The sequence below is a fragment of the Coregonus lavaretus genome (assembly GCF_964263955.1).
Source record: "Coregonus lavaretus genome assembly, chromosome: 6".
NCBI lineage: Eukaryota > Metazoa > Chordata > Actinopteri > Salmoniformes > Salmonidae > Coregonus > Coregonus lavaretus.
The window spans coordinates 41702321-41722679 of NC_139993.1; the positions used below are offsets into that span (position 1 = coordinate 41702321).

Sequence of the window (20359 nt, forward strand, 5' to 3'; positions counted from 1 at the left end):
GAAAACATATTTTGCATCTTCAAAGTGGTAGGCATGTTGTGTAAATCAAATTATACAACCCCCCCCCCAAAAAAAAAAAATTCCATTTTAATTCCAGGTTGTAAGGCAACAATATAGGAAAAATGCCAAGGGGGATACTTTCGCAAGCCACTGTAGCAGCATGTTTATGCTACCGCAGCACCCAGGTGAAGTATTCGAGCAACCTCTTTCGCTGCTGCTGCCCTGCCTGAGCACGGCTGGACCCGGATTGCCTCCTGGGGTCTTCCGCTGAAATCGCATAGTCTATTAAACGAGATAGAGGTTAGAGTAGCAGTTATATATAAGGTGTAAGCGGCACCGGGTTTGGGGGAAAAACCACTGCGTATTTACAAGATTCAAGTGCTCATTAGGTTGTTAACCTCAAATTCAAATGAGGCTCTGGCGATGATGTTGAGTTTAAGCGAATGGTGGCGTTTCCCTAAAAACATTGTAGATCAAAATCTTAAAATAACTGCACAAAAATAGCCCTTTGTTACTGTGACCAACAATATAGGCCCTGAAATAGTTTGGCTATATCGAACCTCACAGGCTACCCCAGTACAAATTGACCATGCTACGCTCGGGCGTACTTTCAATTTTGATATCCAAAACTTGGAAGATGAGGAGGCCTACCTTACTCTACCCACAACTCATGGATTACTCTTGAAATAATGAGTCCCATAGGCTCAATGGGAGATACTGACAATCTCCAAAGCCCGGCCGTTTCTTCTGCCCACAATGCAGGTTGGCAGAGGTTATCATCCCTCACTTTACATAGTGGGGGCTACAATTATTTATCCATAAGGAGGAGATTAATTTGATATTTTTCATACTGTATTAGGCTACTTAGCCCTATACCCACCCATACAATAATTACAACAGTGTGCATATAACTATGTCAACAAAAGTAATCAAGATATTAATATACAGCCATTCCACGCCTCCAATTCAAAAATGTTAAACACAGTTTTAGAGTAGTCTAAATGTGTGTGTGTGTGTGTTACTTAGGTCCGCACAGCCAATTAAAATGCAGACGTTATCCTTCCACATCTGCCTCCTTTGCAAACGAATGGCACAGAAAAGGTAGCCCATGAATGGGTGTTCATTGAGATCACAGATGGAGTATGGGTTTTTGCTCGAAATTTGAGAAACACCATTGTTCCCAATCAAAACTCAATGTGTTCTCTTACAATGGGCTAGGCTTTGAGCTCTGCCGCTTCAATTGGCCTTGTTTTTTAAACTTGAAGTGTTCAGTACAAAGTCTGGCCTCCTAAATGTCACCACCTCAATGCTCTCCTCAAGACGGTGTTCAAAAAGAAAAATAACACAATTATGAAGCAATAATTAGGCTACTCTGCTTCACTTCGCACGCCACTGCTCCCATTCAAACCCCTTTAGCCCCGTTTAATGCTTTATTCCAGGGCATGATAATCCGAAAGCAACAGGTTTCATTTAATTTCTTTCGCGTTTAACTTTTTTTGCATATAAATAGATGTGGGACTCGTTAAATAAATTAATGTTCCATGTCTTTGCAATACCAGCCTGTTGAATTATATAGCCTTTCATTAAGGCCTAACGTTTAGACGGATGTTAGACCCATAATAAGATCACAACTACAGTCAATTAAGCGTCAATTTGAGTTCAATCTATTACCAATTTACTACAATTACAAAACAGCAAACAACCAATAGGCATGATGGTGAGAAGGCATTGATAATAATGATTCCTTATCTGTTATTACAAGAGCTGAAATTACTGACACGAGTTCACAATTGTGTCAGTATTTCAGCTCTTGTAATAACTGAAAGGCTATATTATGTCACACAACATTTAGATTGTCATGATGGCAATTTACATGAGGGTCGGGAAACAAAACCCTATTGGCTTGCTTTGTATGCGCCTTTAGTTTATTTTAATATGCAGCATGGTCGGCTATTCATGCAGTCAGAAATAGGTTTATAAAAATCGCGGTCGGCATATCACCTTTCACTATCTCATGCTTTTAGTGAGGGATAAATAACACAATCTTACATTATAATCGCAAAAGCTACAACTCAGTAGGACAACGAATGAGGGAAAGTTAGACAATTTCATAAAAAATTTTTTTTTAAACATTTTGTAGGCTAATTGATCCTCTTTAAGCACGCAGCGAAATGTAACTGCATCGCGTCTGCCCTAATTAGCCTCATGTAATAGCTATTGATTAAAATACTGTTCACATGGCATCATTTATAAGTGTAGGGCTACGGAGGCTGTAATTATTATATTATATCAAAATAAAAGTGGCCTAAAAACTGAACATATTGATAATGGCCTACAGTCCCTATAAACTACATGAAAAAAAACATCTGTAGCCCAAATCATTTTATTTCAAACTTACTGTAGCTGTGCCAATGTTTGTGACCAATTGCATTTAAAAGAGTCTATGCGTTATCCAAAATAGTTCTCATTCCCTGTTTAAATGTACCTAAAGGACAACATGTATTTTATTTTCGTAGGCGTCAAGAGGTTTAGTTAAATAACTTGTCTGAACTTAATTACATTGATACTAAATCAAAGACAGACCAACAATAATGAGAGAAAGACCTTAAAACAGAAATCATACATTTTCCATTTGTTATAAGTACTCCTAATTTCAATCGAAAAACAGAGTTGAATTGTATTACTAGTGGGACTCACTGTAATCATATCTTTGAGTATTTAATGGTCCAATGTACAGTATATAGGTAGGCCTATATATTTTTACCATATCTAATAAATATGCATGTCACTGTGATTTGTGTTCTACATAACTACTTTACCTATAGTATATATACTATACATGTATTGTTTATTTCTACTAAATAATACTTTTAATATCACAACCTTCATATTTGCATCAGCCAAAGCTAAATTGACTTTAAAAATGAATATAATTTTGCTTTGGCATTAGGGGTGGGTTATTAGGCAATAATGATAGGCTCATCATAAAGCAGTTAAACCTTATTAATCATACTCTGATGCTATGCTGTAAAGGGATGTACAATTAATATGCATCATTAGGAAAAAGTTGTCCCTTCAGATGAACGTATTTGACTCCTCTTCCACCTCCCCTACTCACTGTCCATCACCCATTCACACATCCAGACTCTCCCTTGCTCTACCTCCCTCCCCCCACACACAACCACACTCCCTCTTATTGAACAAGAAACCCAGAGAGAAATGAGCCCCCTTTTGTGCCCAACAGTTTAAGCTGCATAGATTCTGTTTCTTTGGCGCTCATTGAGTGCCAATGTCTCTGAGAAAGTAAACTTTGAGTGACCCTCCAGGTTAGTTTAGTCTGGGATCCCTCCATCGCTGGGTGAGTGGGTTTAAAAAGCTGGATGCTGTGGGATCACAACTTACTTCAAAGGAGAGATCACTTGCATCAGGAATTCTGTTCCCTCACCAGGGGCCAACATTCTTGACCCTGGAAGACTGGTTAAACATTATTGAACACTTCCCTTTTGTTAGGGAAGAATAAAGTCACCACCTGATGTTGCCACCAGTGAATCTGTGTCATAGGAAGCCAGAGAATAAGTCCATTGTCACACGGCCACATTCTCAAATTGTGGGATTTAACGGTGGTGGCATTACTTAAAGAAGATCAGACCCTGAGTGACAGCCACAGTCTTTTTAAGACACACTGATTGACCAAGACGTCAAAGAAAAATGGGTGTCCTGGGAGTTCAATCTGACATCACTAAATGGTTAAGCCATATTGACTTGATTTGTACATGCACAATAATAGCTATCTGCATTCCAATATCCATATGAACATAGGCCTATACGACACTTACCTTGTTATAATTATGGTATGGTCCAGTCTAAAAGAGATGAAAATCTCATACAGTCAACAACATAAACAAATGTTTATACTAAACATCATATCCATACATGGAAGTGGGACAGTGAAGTCAAATATTGTTGGAAGAAAGCAAGTTTTTACCATTTTGAATGATCAAGTCAATAAGAGACAACCACTCACCTCACCCACTGTTTACTGCAACATTATGCTTGAGAACGGTTGTCCTGGGGAATATGATGACTCCTACAAACTTCAACAATATTGTAAAAATAGGCCTTTACGGACCAATTACTTAGTGATAAAGTGGTTTTGATTAACCATGTACACATCAATACATTAACCGACCAATCCTCTGGAAGAAAAATCTTTAACAGGACAAATTTCAATTCTAGTACAGTAAAATGTTGTTTTAGCATGGCACAGTTAACATATACTGGGCCTAAAAAAAAATCAGGTGACAAGTTGGTTCAAGTTGAGAGAAATATCATAATATCCAATAGGCATTTCCGACTGAATCATCATCATTAGTTGCAGCTGTACAAAAGAGATGCCCAAGTGCATTAGTGAATCATTCAATGATTGAAACTGTAATATCACACATCAGAGGAGTTGCACAATCCACATAGTTCCCTGGGGAAGAATGCCTGACAAGGATTATGCACCTGTCTCTTGATTAAGTGCACCCAGTTCATGTTCAACGAAATCCTGACCTTCCAGTGACCTCTCCTCTGCCTTAAGCTCTGTTCAGGATTCCATACTTTTACAACCATGATGTCAACTCTGGGCCAAAACAGGTAGCTCTGTAACTGGATGTGCCCACTTCTGACATGCAGCAAGCTCCTTAAATTTAACATCTTCATCTTACCTTTTTCAACAAGTCAGAGTTGTGGGACCTTAAAGTGGGAAAGCATGAGGGAAGCTTGTCACTTTGACAGTTATTAGTCTCGCAAGGGTATCAGGAACAGTTTTACTATCTATGTATAAACCTGGATAATTCAAATGAGGGCTAAAACGCTGTGAGCAGTATGTTACTGACAGGGTGTGTCAGGTCAGGTAGTGAAGGGGACTGACTGACTGACTGATGCATACTCTGCTCTGTCTCACCAGGCACACACACAGCAGCCTGGGGAAGTCTGACTGAATGAACACATTAAACATTAAAATTCCTTGCGTGAGAACCAAGAAAGCAGCGGGTATGTTGCAGAGGGATGAATTTGCCTCCAGGATGGAGAGATTATTTTCTCTCCACTTAAACAGAGGTCATATGCACACAATCTGACAAGAAGATTAAGAATTTCTGGATTTTCTTATTTGCTCACCACCCCTTTTCTCCAATGAACATTATCCTGTTCTGAAACACACTGCATGAGCTCCTGTTCCAACTTAATGACTGACCCTCCACCCAAAGAATAAATAAGAATGCCAGAAATAACACAACATCTATTCTGGTCATTTCATTAGAGGCATGCATTGAGAGCACTAATCCTGATTCCCAAAACCTGCCTCTTTGATAAAAGGAAAAGTCCTCAGTGAACAGGAGGGCTCTACTGTTGGGCCCACTGTGCCGGCTCAAACTTTGCTTTTTGCTGTCAAAAGAACGCCATTTCAGATGGAGAGCTAAGCCTATAAGCTTGTCGCTGAACTGATAAAAAATTAGCCTTTGTGGCAGATAATACCAGGAAAATATTGCTCTAAACCAAGACAATGAGGCAAATTACTTTTTTTAGGAAAAGCAAACTAGAATGTACCATTTTATATAGTATCTACCATGATACACTACATGACCCAAAGTATGTGGACACCTGCTCGTCGAGCATCTCATTCCAAAATCATGGGCATTAATATGGAGTTGGTCCCCCCTTCGCTGCTATAACAGCCTCCACTCTTCTGAGAAGGCTTTCCACAAGATATTGCACCATTGCTGCGGGGAGTTGCTTCCATTCAGCCACAAAAGCATTCGTGAGGTCGGGCACTGAGGTTGGGCGATTAGGCCTGGCTCGCAGTCAGCGTTCCAATTCATCCGAAAGGTGGTCAGGGCTCTGTGCAGGCCAGTCAAGTTCTTCCACACTGATCGACAAATTATTTCTATATGGACCTCGCTTTGTGCACAGGGGCATTGTCATGCTGAAACAGGAAAGGGCCTTCCCCAAACTGTTGCAAGCACAGAATCATCTAGAATGTCATTGTATGCTGTAGCGTTAAGATTTCCCTTCACTGGAACTAAGGGGCCTAGCCCGAACCATGAAAAACAGTCCCAGACAATTATTCCTCCTTCACCAAACTTTACAGTTGCCACTATGCATTTGGGCAGGTAGCGTTCTCCTGGCATCCGCCAAACCCAGACTCGCTCCAGCCAACGCTTGGCATTGCACATGGTGATCTTAGGCTTGTGTGTGGCTGCTCGGCCATGGAAACCCATTTCATGAAGCTCCCAATGAACAGTTATTGTGCTGATGTTGCTTCCAGAGGCAGTTTGGAACTCGGTAGTGAGTGTTGCAACTGAGGACATTCTTTTTACACGCTACGCGCTTCAGCACTCGCCGGTCCAGTTCTGTGAGCTTGTGTGGCCTACCACTTCGCGGCTGAGCCATTGTTGCTACTAGACGTTTCCACTTCCCAACAACCGCACTTACAGTTGCCCGGGGAAGCTCTAGCAGGGCATACATTTGATGAAATGACTTGTTGGAAAGGTGGCACCCTATGATGGTGCCACGTTGAAAGTCACTGAGCTCTTCAGCAAGGACATTCTACTGCCAATGATTGTCTATGGAGATTGCATGGCAGTGTGCTCGATTTTATACACCTGTCAGCAACGGGTGTGTCTGAAATAGACGAATCCACTAATTTGAAGGGGTGTCCACATACTTTTGTATATGTAGTGTATGTAGATTACTTCTTAAAGTGAAAAATATTATATAACTGCTGTTCCTATGAAGTCCACATTCATTTGTATGTATAGTGTATATTGTTACCAAAAAGCAAATACTGACGCATGATCATACACCGATACCCATCACTAGTCACATTATATTTTTATATTAGATAGTTGAACTGGTTGTCCATCAGGAATTCAGTCACTCAGTACACTGAAGTTCATCCAAACGTATTGCTTTTAAACATTTCTCAAATGTCTAAAGCAAACTCAGGCTGCATAGAGACATGTAGTCTTCACAGCTACTCCAGAAACCCAATAGCTGATCAGATCTGCTGTCTTTTCCCATGCCTGGCTTCACAGTCAAACACAAAAACTCCTATTCAGATCCTTCACACAAGGACAGCCCATAGCCTACTGGCCAAATAGACAATAAATAGCTTAAATAATATAACAGCTTTAATGTTGTGTAGAACGTTTGCTGAGGTCTCAATGACAGAAACCCTGAAATAATGACTCAGAAGGTGACAATTAAGGAATAAACCAAATTTAAATAAAAACTAATATCCACTTAAAATACTAAATGTTCCAAGTCAGATTTACAAAATTAATAGCCTACCCATCTCTCCACTACAGCTCCTCAAAACACTCACTGTCAAATCTGTATTAACTATATCACTTAAATTAGAAAAAAATCACATAAAAAGGCCACAATAATAATACAAAATTCAAATGACGTATGTGTGTGTGTGTGTGTGTGTGTGTGTGTGTGCGTTTCAAGAGAGTGCTGGCTCAGACGGATGCATGTTCATATATATTTTATATAATGTATATCAAACTAAAACTAATACAGCATCAAACTTAAAATGGATCATGAAAAATAAAGAAGGAACAGTTGGTTGTGGAGCATTTTGAAATTAAAACCAGACTGGTCGGAGCAGAGCAGGAGGGGTGCAGATCAGGAACATTGAGCCTCTCTGGCTGCGGGTGGGAGGGGGGAAGGGGGGGTCCATCACTGGTTGGGTGCATTGAGGGGCAGGGGGGAGCAATGGGGTGGGGGTACGGGCAAATTGCAGGTGGAGATTAGATAGTCCAGCGTTCTCCAAGAAATGTCTCTTTGCTTATTTTATTCAAACAAAACATGACTAAAAAAGCAGCCGTACTGTAGTGGGAAGTCCTTGTCCGTGATGCTGTTCTTCTACTCAAAAGTTTCTTATTAATATCCTTTATCATACTGTAAGTGTGGACAGAAAAAAACATGACACTGCAATTAAGTGAGGGGCGAGAGTGTTTGGCTGTGTGCTTGTGGTAGCTTCTCTGTGCATACGTGTACACTAAGCACTCATGTACGATGCACAGGCCAGGAGCAGACACGCTTACGTGTGGGTGTGTGTGTGGGGGTTTTGTGAGTGTGAATAGTGTCCTGTATATGTTGTGTATTGTGTGTGTTTGAGAGTTCACCTCCATGTGAGAGGGTGGTCTGTCTCTGTAGACACACTGGAACCATGCTAGAACTCTTCACTACGCTTCCAGCCAATCCCACCACCACATGGCCAGGCCAGTCAGTCCTACTCTTTAGCTTCCAGGAACAGGGTCTCCTGCGGGAAAAGCTTGGCCTCCAGTAAAGACGAGGCTGGGTCTAGCTGGGTGATCTGCAGAGAAAGAGAACAAGAGAAGCATGAGAAGAGGACACATTCATACAGGATACATGACACAGTCATTACACAAGTCCTTGTTCTAGCTCAAGTTGGAAGTGACCTTTCACTGCATGTAAAAAGTACACATGATCAACTAGTCCAATTCTTAATCTTTATATCATTGAACACTTCTTTCTGTGTACTTTGGGACACGTCCACAAAAGTGAACGTTCCAATGTACGCCATGCAAACAGATGTACTGGAAAGGTGTTAGCATGGCCTCTGCTTGGGGTATGTCTCTTAGCTACATCATCAAGTGGAAACGCTGGGAAGGTGAGGCAGTAATCTGATCATCTCTGTTCCGGTGGCCAGCGTTGCGTTTCCCAGAGAGATTGATCATTTCTGTTTTTCTAAGGCTTCCAACTGCTGTGGTTTCTACAAGGACCTGCCTTGAACGATGTGTGTTACGACCATAAACTAACCACCTTTGCCTACTGAATGAATGACCAAACACAAAGACATAAGGTAGATGGTAATATTAAAGAGACATACACTACCGTTCAATGGTTTGGGGCCACTTAGAAATGTCCTTGTTTTCGAAAGAAAAGCAATTTTCTTGTCCATTAAAATAACATCAAATTGATCAGAAATACAGTGTAGACATTGTTAATGTTGTAAATGGCTATTGTAGCTGGAAACGGCTACAATGGGATATCTACATAGCCGTACAGAGGACCATTATCAGCAACCATCAGTCCTGTGTTCCAATGGCACGTTGTGTTTCCTAATCCAAGTTTATCATTTTAAAAGGCTCAAACTGTCTCTAACCAGAATAGAAAGAGGAGTGGGAGACCCCGGACCACAACTGCGCAAGAGGACAAATACATTAGAGTGTCTAGTTTGAGAAACAGACGCCTCACAGGTCCTCAACTGGCAGCTTCATTAAATAGTACCTGAAAACACCAGTCTCAACGTCAACAGTGAAGAGGCGACTCCGGGATGCTGACCTTCTAGGAAGAGTTGCAAAGAAAAAGCCATATCTCAGACTGGCCAATAAAAAGAAAAGATTAAGATGGGCAGTCCGAGATATGGCTTTTTCTTTGCAACTCTGCCTAGAAGGTCAGCATCCCGGAGTCGCCTCTTCACTGTTGACGTTGAGACTGGTGTTTTGCGGGTACTATTTAATGAAGCTGCCAGTTGAGGACCTGTGAGGCATCTGTTTCTCAAACTAGACACTAATGTATTTGTCCTCTTGCGCAGTTGTGCACCGGGGCCTCCCACTCCTCTTTCTATTCTGGTTAGAGACAGTTTGCGCTGTTCTGTGAAGGGAGTAGTACACAGCGTTGTACGAGATCTTCAGTTTCTTGGCAATTTCTCACATGGAATAGCCTTCATTTCTCAGAACAAGCATAGACTGACGAGTTTCAGAAGAAAGTTATTTGTTTCTGGCCATTTTGAGCCTGTAATCGAACCCACAATTGCTGATGCTCCAGATACACAACTAGTCTCAAGAAGGCCAGTTTTATTGCTTCTTTAATCAGCACAACAGTTTTCAGCTGTGCTAACATAATTGCAAAAGGGTTTTCTAATGATCAATTAGCCTTTTAAAATACACTGTATTTCTGATCAATTTGATGTTATTTTAATGGACCCCAAAATTGCTTTTCTTTTCGAAAACAAGGACATTTCTAAGTGACCACAAACCTTTGAACGGTAGTGTATACAGTATCAATAAGCATCAAAATATTCATCACTCAAATCCAGGTTGAGGGCACCGGCAGAGCAAGATCGTAATAATGCATTGCCACCCATAATGCAGCTAATTTCGTTAGCCATGTTGACACACGGGTAACCTATGTTGTTTAACATGAGACAACCCAGCCTACTAGCTTACGAGGGTTAATCACCGGGAGTGTCCTGTTACATAGGCCCGTCATCCCCGTCCTCACACCTGGGCCCTCTGTCTACTGTGACGTGGGGGCCAGGCCAGGGCTTATCTGCTGCCTGTGGTGACAGCCTCTGATTAGACCTCCTATTATGATCACTGGGGTGGTAATTAACTAGCAGGCCTCAGACAACCAGTGCAAGAAGGTCTGAGTTCACCTCACACTGATGAGACCATCATCACAAAGACGGATTAGGTGGAGAAACACTGCTGGATGATGTGATGGCTGGAAGACCTTTGAGGAGGCTGAAACATGATCGCTGAAACCAAGTCAAACACCCACCTCTCCTCTCACCATGGAGTCCGAGTTTGCTCTGTAACTATCCTGACAAATCTCTCTCAATCACTGCTCTGGCTGGGCAAGTAATCCCTGCAGTTGTCAGTTGTCCTGCCCGGTTCGCCATTGAATTTGTATGTAGTGTGCCTGTTATGCTGCAGGCTGATCCTACTCCCTGATTTGACGTCTCATGGTTCTTCTGTTCTACCACACAGATGTGGTAATAAACAAATCTTCCCTCAATATAAATAATGAGTCGTCTTTCCTAATGAGTCATATTTCCAATGATCATTGAGTCATCAAAACCTAACCTTCAATAGAGCTACATAATTTCAAAGGTATGATGCCGGGAGTTCAAAGAGGAGCAAGAATTAACTCAGCAAACACAGCTATTCCCAGAGGAAGGGGGAAATGTCACACCAATGGAGGCTCTTTGACTTCACGTCCTCATACTCATTTCTCCTGTCATTAGGGCTCCTCACTCCCCAGCATGACCTGAGCTTGTAAGGCACCACAGGGAGGGGGTGTCACGTCAACCTACACAATGCACCGCAGCCAGGGGAAAGCAAGATGGTGTGCTGCTAACAGATTACATCCCAACGGGTGACTGGTGTAGTCCCGTGTAGCTCAGTTGGTAGAGCATGGCGCTTGCAACGCCAGGGTTGTGGGTTCAATTCCCACGGGGGACCAGTATGAAAAAATGTATGCACTCACTAACTGTAAGTCGCTCTGGATAAGAGCGTCTGCTAAATTACAACAAAAAAATATATAAAAAAAATATTTAAAAAAGAAAAACAAATTCCGAACACCTTTTTCCCCCCACCTTTTGCTCAGTATTTCACAAATGCCAGCTATGCTAATGAACCTGACAGGCTGTTATGACACCACAGCATCAGGTATGAGTAAATTGGGGTTTAGGGAGGAGCAGGTGTGGCTGTGTGTGTGTGTGTGGGTTGACGGGGGGAGGGGAGAGCATCTGACTCCAAAAATAAAGTAGAGAAACAAGATGCCACACTGACACAGGAGACAAGCGCCATCAGTGATTGTTTACATTGTTATCCAATTAAGAGACCATAAGCATTGAGGCATCTGTCAACAAACAAAGCTGTTGTTTTCCTCTCCACTCTGCGTCGCGATACCCTCTCTATGTTTTCACTGTCTGGCTCTCCCTATAGCCGATGAATTCTCTTCTCCCCTTCCTGACACATACAGCAGCCGGGCAGAGCCAGACACACAAACATACAAAGGCCTACATTATTCATGGTATGGCCAACAAAACAATCTTATCAACGAACAGCTCTATGATATAGGCAATACACAAGCATTTAAACTGTACTGTATGACTTCCAATTACATTTTAGTGTAGTAGATAAACCATCTAGGTGTTTGGCACACAACATGACAGTCCAGCATCAGTCTATGGAAGGTCATTTGAAGTGTTTTGAAGATTATGGTTGAATCCGTAGCAGCAGTGTTTTCTCTAGTGCTTGATTATGTTGATGGTGGATAATCATTTTTTTATTTTAACTTTATTTAACCAGGTAAGCCAGTTGAGAACAAGTTCTCATTTACAACTGCGACCTGGATCATCTAACCCCATCACACACACTCATCCTGACAGGCCTCACACAGTGGCCAAACAAACGGAGTAGAAAGACATGCCACCTTGCTTGAGAGACCCACTACTACTGCCAATATGTCATCTAAAACTATCTATGTTTTCCATCAAATTAAAACGAAAAGGCAAATGTTGGTCTATGGCTAAAATAAGCTCATTCATGAACACTACTTATGCAAGTTACACAAGGACTACTGAGGTTTCAGTGTGTGAACATCAATGTGGGTTGTATAAAGAATATAATGCACAAGAAATGTCATGCCTACCATCGGATGTTCCACACTCCCACTAAGTATAATTTATAGATTTTATTTGAGATAATGTTGAATCTCTACTTCCAATCTCTAGTGAAGGACTAGTAGGAACATTTCTTTATATGTGTTTGAGAATCTACTATCATATCTCACAAAATAATGTATTAACTCCATGTCATTGTCTTCAGTGTTATGATTATCGTGCTTAACATAATTAACACTTAAGTTGAAGTAAAAATAAATATTGCAAATCACTTCATTAGTATGAATAAAACACATTTGATAACTTGAGGAGAGTGAAAAAATAAACACCCGTCTCAAGATGTCAGTTTCCAACATAATCAAACCTGCAGCTGAAATAACAATTTTTTTTTATGAAGCCATTTAGGTTCTATGTTAATTCAAACCAAATAGCTTGTCTGTTTTAAACTTGTGTTGTCAAGTGTTTATTTGGCCAATTACAAAAGCAGTGGGAGATCATTATGTGCTTCCAGGAACGATGACAACACGTAGAGCCGGGGCGTGAACAACCCACTTCAAAGTGGGCCGCCGCGGCCTGGAGAGAGGGAGAAAAGGGGGGCTGCCGTTCCCCAGGGGAACAGGCCCTGAGCTTTTAACTTCTCTGGAACAGGGAAGCAATCTGCTCTCACAAGTCCCCTATATGCTGTCTAGAGCAGAGCCAACACAAACACCAGTCCCACACAAACAGTGCATACAGTGTGAGACTGAGTACAGTATGCATGTACAGGACTGTGGGGGGCAGGTAGCCTAGCGGTTAAGAGCGTTGAGTCAGTAACCGAAAGGTCGCTGTTTCGAATCCCCAAGCCAACTAGGTGAAACATCTGTTGATGTGCCCTTGAGCAAGGCACCAAACCCTAATTGCTCCAGTAAGTCGCTCTGGATAAGAGCGTCTGCTAAATGACTAAAAATGTAAAATGATAAGAGCTACTGGAATCAGAGCTATAACCTACATGAACCTTTGGAACTATATCCCACATGTAGTCATATAGGTGGGAGAGGATATTGTGGAAAGACTTTTGGGGAAAGAGTATGAATTTTGGGACTATATCAATAAACTGCAATTGTTCTTCCTGTGCATTTCACTGTTTCAGACTTGAAATAAACCAAGTGGTGCAGATGTGATGTCTAGTTCAGTTGGAAACAAGGATCATTTCATTGTTTATTTTTCCTAAATCTAGAGTTCTAACTAAATCATTCTACACATTGGTCCTGTTCAAACATTTCATTTTCAGAAACCTGGAACATCAATTAGGGTAAGGTAAAACCTGGCACAAAGTACAGTATCACAACGTGAAGAAAAATATCCTGTGCAGACAATGTTTGGGGGTCTAAAACATGTTGGGTAGACTGAACTAAGTTAACTCATGACTGGAACAACTAAGCATCTAGACCACATACACAGTACATACTGGTTCTGGTGCGTTTGAAGAGAAATGTGGAAGCAAAGAGCAAAACATTTAACTTCCCCAATAACTAACAAGCAGCCAAAGAAACAAAAGTATAAAGTCAGCAATGCATTTTATTTTATTTCTGTTTAATCATCTTGCACTTAATTGCTTTCTTATTGCTGGCAATTATCTTAAATTGTCATGCAGGGGAAGGAAGGAGAGATGAAGTTTAAACATTTGTGGTGTATCACAAATGCAATAGTGGTGCATCCGCTAATCCGAGCAGAGCAACAGTGGGAGCGTCTTGGGGGGAGATTGAGGCTCCTTTTAATTAGAGAGGAGAGCTGGAGGATTAGACGGACTGGGCACTGTTCAGATTCACAAACACACTGGCACATTCTGCAAGGCGATGTCCCAAATGGCACCCTATTTTCTATGTAGTGAACTACTTTTGACCAGGGCCCATAGGGCTCTGGTCAAAAGTAGTGCATGATATTATAGAGAACAGGGTGCCATTTGGGACAGTCCCATAAACTCTCCTCTCTCTGCCGCACGTCTCTACTGGAATTTCATTGGAGATGAAGACATTTTTATCTTTGCCTGAAACACTTGTTTACTTTCTCTAATTCTGAAGACAAAACTGTGAATCCTTGGATTTTAAAGTGTGCAAAAGATGTGAATAGGGCATGTATATGCTTGAATAGATGAACGCATGTGTGCCCACCTGAGTGTGTGTGCATTTGTATGTGCGTGAATGTTTGTGTACTGTATGTGTCTAGTGTGCGCATGCGTATAAGTGTGTGTGTGCGAGTGTGAGTTAGCAAGAGAGAAGTGTTTGTACCCCCATGTTCCCTACAGACCTGGACGGCAGGCTGTCTGGGCAGGCCTGCACACACACACACACACTCCCCTTGATTAATGGAAATCCCATTTTGTTTCCACCACTCTAATTAAGCAGGTAGTTAAAATTGTGCTCATTAGCTACCTGCCACAGCACAGAGCAGAGCGTGGCCAACAGCTCTAATTACTGGGAGGAGAACTCCAGTCGGTGCAGCGCCGTGCACCGCGGCTGCAGAGGAACCGACCGAGGAGAATACTGTTGACTGTATCCTAAGTAGCCAGTGCTCTTTTGTGCATACGTACTGGCTCCTAATTAATATTCACCAAATTATAAATGCACTTGTGGATAGAAGTCAAAACACACTCACCCACACAAAAAAAATACATTTCTCATTAGCCCACCATGGCTTTTAATTATACAGCAATCCTCTAACTATCTGAATAGTCACACTCTCTGGACACTGGGGATTGAGATGAGCAACAAACGAGCCACTTGCAGGGGTGAGCCAATTATTACTGTGGATTTCTCCTGCAGAGATGTTACATTACAAATCAGGACCACTGAGCAGGCTGCTGAGTTTATGATCACTGCTTAGTATCTATAGTTAGCGAACTAGAGGTACTGAGCAAAGAAAGCTAAACATACTGTAGAGTTAAATAATGGTCATTAGTTATAGACTTATAAAAGTAGGGATGTGCATCTTTCCTGTTCAAGATGATTTGATACATATCTAGATACACAGACTCCGACACAATACAGGAACGATCCGTTTTAGTTAGAAATGATTCGGTGTGATTAGAGAACAAATCGATGCGATTCGGTTCAATGCGATACGATGCACTAACATTTGTTGCTGCTGATGGAGCTCATGACCTGGGCCTCTGAGCTGACTTCTGTCTGTGTGTGTGTGTTTGTAAATGATTGTACACTGAGTATACGAAATATTAGGAACACCTTCCTAATATTGGGTTGCACCCCCCCCCCCCATTTTGCCCTCAGAAACAGCCTCAATTCGTCGGAGCATGACTCTACAAGGTGTAAAAACCATTCCACAGGGATGCTGGTCCATGTTGACTCCAATGCTTCCCACAGCTGTGTCAAGTTGGCTGGATGTCCTTTGGGTGGTGGTCGCTGGTTCGAATCCCCGAGCCGACTACGTGAAAAATCTGTCCATGTGCCCTTCAGCAAGGCACTTAACCCTAATTGCTCCAGGATCGTCGTCAATAATGTCTGATCCCTGGCCGTTACCCCACTCTCCGAGGGTGTCTCAGGGAGTGGGATATGCAAAAAAACTAAAATGTCCAATTCACACGTGTATAATACACACTTGTATATGTGTGAAATAGGACAAATGTAAGCACCCACCTAATTATTGTTATAATATAAGGGAGACTAGGCATCTACCACCCCACTACCACCACCCCACTACCACTATCAGATTAGGGGGTGCAATGCAGCCTGTTTTTTGTCTCCGGTATCTAACTTTTATTCTGGAAAAACACAATTTTCAACAGCGCATAGATAACCTAGCAAATTACATAGGTTGTTACTCAACTAATAAAGCCTAATATCACGCAAGCCATTTTAGCATTTGAATGCTGAAGGTGACGCGCAGATGTGCAAGATCAAGAACAGGCCGCCTACCTCGCGTTGGTCAGTGTGCGAAGCTGGGCACAGTGCTCAGTTTGACTAGGCTAGGCTACTGATATTGCCTGGGGTTGTTCTGCATGCAAAATGACTTGTAGATCAATGACTGTCAACACAGTTAGGCCTACATGCAGTTCGACACTAAAGGAGAGGATGCATCAGTTGTCACAAAATATGAGTTATTTTCGGAAGTTAGAAAGAACGTAATATACACTACCGTTCAAAAGTTTGGAGTCACTTCGAAATGTCCTTGTTTTCCATGAAAACATACATGAAATGAGTTAGAATAGGAAATATAGCAAAGTGCATAGGAAATGCAGTCATTGACAAGGTTAGAAATAATGATTTTTAATTGAAATAATAATTGTGTCCTTCAAACTGTGCTTTCGTCAAATAATCCTCCATTTGCAGCAATTAAAGCCTTGCAGACCTTTGGCATTCTAGTTGTCAATTTGTTGAGGTAATCTGAAGAGATTTCACCCCATGCTTCCTGAAGCACATCCCACAAGTTGGATAGGCTTGATGGGCACTTCTTACGTACCATACGGTCAAGCTGTTCCCACAACAGCTCAATAGGGTTGAGATCCGGTGACTGTGCTGGCCACTCCATTATAGACAGAATACCAGCTGACTGCTTCTTCCCTAAATAGTTCTTGCATAGTTTGTAGCTGTGCTTTGGGTCATTGTCCTGTTGTAGTAGGAAATTGGCTCCAATCAAGCTCTGTCCACAGGGTATGGCATGGCATTGCAAAAGGGAGTGATAGCCTTCTTCAAGATCCCTTTTACCCTGTACAAATCTCCCACTTTACCACCACCAAAGCACCCCCAGACCATCACATTGCCTCCACCATTCTTGACAGATGGCATCAAGCACTCCTCCAGCATCTTTTAATTTGGTCAGCGTCTCCAAAAAAATGTTATTATTTGTGTTCCGAACACCTCAAACTTCGATTCGTCTGTCCATAACACTTTTCCAATCATCCTCTATCCAGTGTCTGTGTTCTTTTGCCCATCTTAATCTTTTCTTTTTATTGGCCAGTCTGAGATATGGCTTTTTCTTTGCAACTCTGCCTAGAAGGTCAGCATCCCGGAGTCGCCTCTTCACTGTTGATGTTGAGACTGGTGTTTTGCGGGTACTATTTAATGAAGCTGCTAGTTGAGGACCTGTGAGGCGTCTGTTTCTCAAACTAGACACTAATGTATTTGTCCTCTTGCTCAGTTGTGCACCGGGGCCTCCCACTCCTCTTTCTATTGTGGTTAGAGCCAGTTTGCGCTGTTCTGTGAAGGGAGTAGTACAAAGCATTGTACGTGATCTTCAGTTTCTTGGCAATTTCTCGCATGGAATAGCCTTCATTTCTCAGAACAAGAATAGACTGACGTGTTTCAGAAGAAAATTATTTGTTTCTGGCCATTTTGAGCCTGTATTCGAACCCACAATTGCTGATGCTCCAGATACTCAATTGGAACACAGGACTGATGGTTGCTGATAATGAGCCTCTGCACGCCTATGTAGATATTCCATTAAAAATCAGCCGTTTCCAGCTACAATAGCCATTTACAACATGAACAATGTCTACACTGTATTTTTGATCAATTTTATGTTATTTTAATGGACAAAAAAATTGCTTTTCTTTCAAAAACATGGAATTTCTAAGTGACCCCAAACTTTTGAACGGTAGTGTATATAAATTTTAAAAAAAAGATTTTCTGATCAATGCATGCTACATTTCAATTGGTTTGTGGTCCGATGCACTTGTAATCTTAAACATTTGTATCGGGGACCGATGCATATCGGTGAATCGTTACGTCCCTAATAAAAAGCCTCTCGGAATTGATGTATGTGCATGAGCTGTGCTTTGTGTCTGAGCTGTGTGAACTGCAGTGTGTGAAGGCTGTACTCAGCAGGAACAGTCTTAACACACTGTGGTCCCGTGTAGCTCAGTTGGTAGAGCATGGCGCTTGCAATGCCAGGGTTGTGGGTTCAATTCCCGCGTGGGACCAGTACGAAAAAAGTATGAAAATGTATGCACTCACTACTGTAAGTCGCTTTGGATATGCCTAAAAATTTAAATACTCACGTTTCTGCGGGGGAAGGTGGTGAGCAGTTTGAAGCCATCCCAGGGGTAGCCCTTGGAGGCCACAAAGTCAAAGAGGACCTGCAGCTTGGTGCTGCCCAGGAAGCGCCGCACCAGGAACTCTCCACTGGGAGTTCGGATACGCAGCTTGCTAATTGGCTCTCCTCCCTCCTCTGCAGGCTCTGGGGGCAGGGCATGCTCCAATGAGAGGCGGATGGCCTGAACAAAGAGGAGGGACAAAAATATCATAGTGTTCGGTAGAGAAGGGGGTGATTATTCACAGTTGGACAATTACTTGTTAGTGTGATTTATTTGCTTACACCAACATTAATGACATGGATTCACTTTGTTTCACGGAACAATAAACTGTGGTAGAAAGGGGAACTTTAAAACTACTATTTATAAGGCATCAATTCCTCTGGCCTCTTCTTCCAAAACATGGCAAAATAATTCATCCCCCTTGGCTATTTTCCTATTTTGTTGCTTTACAACCTGTAATTTAAATGGATTTTTATTTGGATTTCATGTAATGGACATACACAAAATAGTCCAAATTGGTGAAGTGAAATTCTAACAAATAAATAACGGAAAAGCATATGTATTCACCCCCTTTGCTATGAAGCCCATAAATAAGATCTGGTGCAACCAATTACCTTCAGAAGTCACATAATTAGTTAAATAAAGTCCACCTGTGTGCAATCTAAGTGTATTTAAACACCTGATCTGAAAGGCCCCAGAGTCTGCAACACCACTAAGCAAGGGGCACCACCAAGCAAGCGGCACCATGAAGACCAAGGAGCTCTCCAAACAGGTCAGGGCCAAAGTTGTGGAGAAGTACAGATCAGGGTTGGGTTATAAAAAAATATCAGAAACTTTGAACATCCCACGGAGCACCATTAAATCCATTATTTAAAAATGGAAAGAATATGGCACCACAACAAACCTGCCAAGAGAGGGCCGCCCACCAAAACTCACGGACCAGGCAAGGAGGGCATTAATCAGAGAGGCAACAAAGAGACCAAAGATAACCCTGAAGGAGCTGCAAAGCTCCACAGCGGAGATTGGAGTATCTGTCCATAGGACCACTTTAAGCCATACACTCCACAGAGCTGGGCTTTATGGAAGAGTGGCCAGAAAAGCGCCATTGCTTAAAGAAAAAAATAAGCAAACACGTTTGGTGTTCGCCAAAAGGCACGTGGGAGACTCCCAAAACATATGGAAGAAGGTACTCTAAAATTGAGCTTTTTGGCCATCAACGCTATGTCTGGCGCAAATGGTGGTGGCAGCATCATGCTGTGGGGATGTTTTTCCATCTGCAGGGACTGGGAAACTGGTCAGAATTGAAGGAATGATGGATGGCGCTAAATACAGGGAAATTCTTGAGGGAAACCTGTTTCATTCTTCCAGAGATTTGAGACTGGGACGGCGGTTCACCTTCCAGCAGGACAATGACCCTAAGCATACTGCTAAAGCAACACTCGAGTGGTTAAGGAGAAACATTTAAATGTCTTGGAATGGCCAGACCTCAATCCAATTGAGAATCTGTGGTATGACTTAAAGATTACTGTACACCAGCGGAACCCATCCAACTTGAAGGAGCTGGAGCAGTTTTGCCTTGAAGAATGGGAAAAAATCCCAGTGGCTAGATTATAGAGGTTATAGAGACATAGTGAATAGTTATGCACGCTCAAGTTCTGTTTTTTAAACTTATTTATTGTTTGTTTCACCCAAAAAAGTATTTGGCATCTTCAAAGTGGTAGGCATGTTGTGTAAATCAAATACAAACCCCCCAAAAATCCATTTTAATTCCAGGTTGTAAGGCAACAAAATAGGAAAAATGCCAAGGGGGGTGAATACTTTCGCAAGCCACTGTAGACTAGTCTTTGCATCTCATTCATAAAGACATACAGTACGGCGCTAACTCGTGCCGGGGTAGATTA

At 42.0% G+C, this 20359-nt stretch overlaps 1 protein-coding gene across 1 annotated transcript in view; it reads right to left on the bottom strand.

The window, feature by feature from the left end:
* Positions 1–7157: 7157 nt before the first annotated feature.
* LOC311131044 (FAS-associated factor 1-like) overlaps positions 7158–20359 on the bottom strand; it is a gene marked incomplete at its 5' end in the record, with an annotated part of 76863 nt that continues 63661 nt past the window's right edge. The window contains 2 exons of the mRNA XM_084163866.1: positions 7158–8368; positions 18423–18638. Of these exons, the coding sequence (XP_084019992.1) occupies positions 8285–8368; positions 18423–18638 (300 nt within the window). The 3' untranslated portion in view covers positions 7158–8284. The remainder of the gene's footprint in view (positions 8369–18422; positions 18639–20359) is intronic.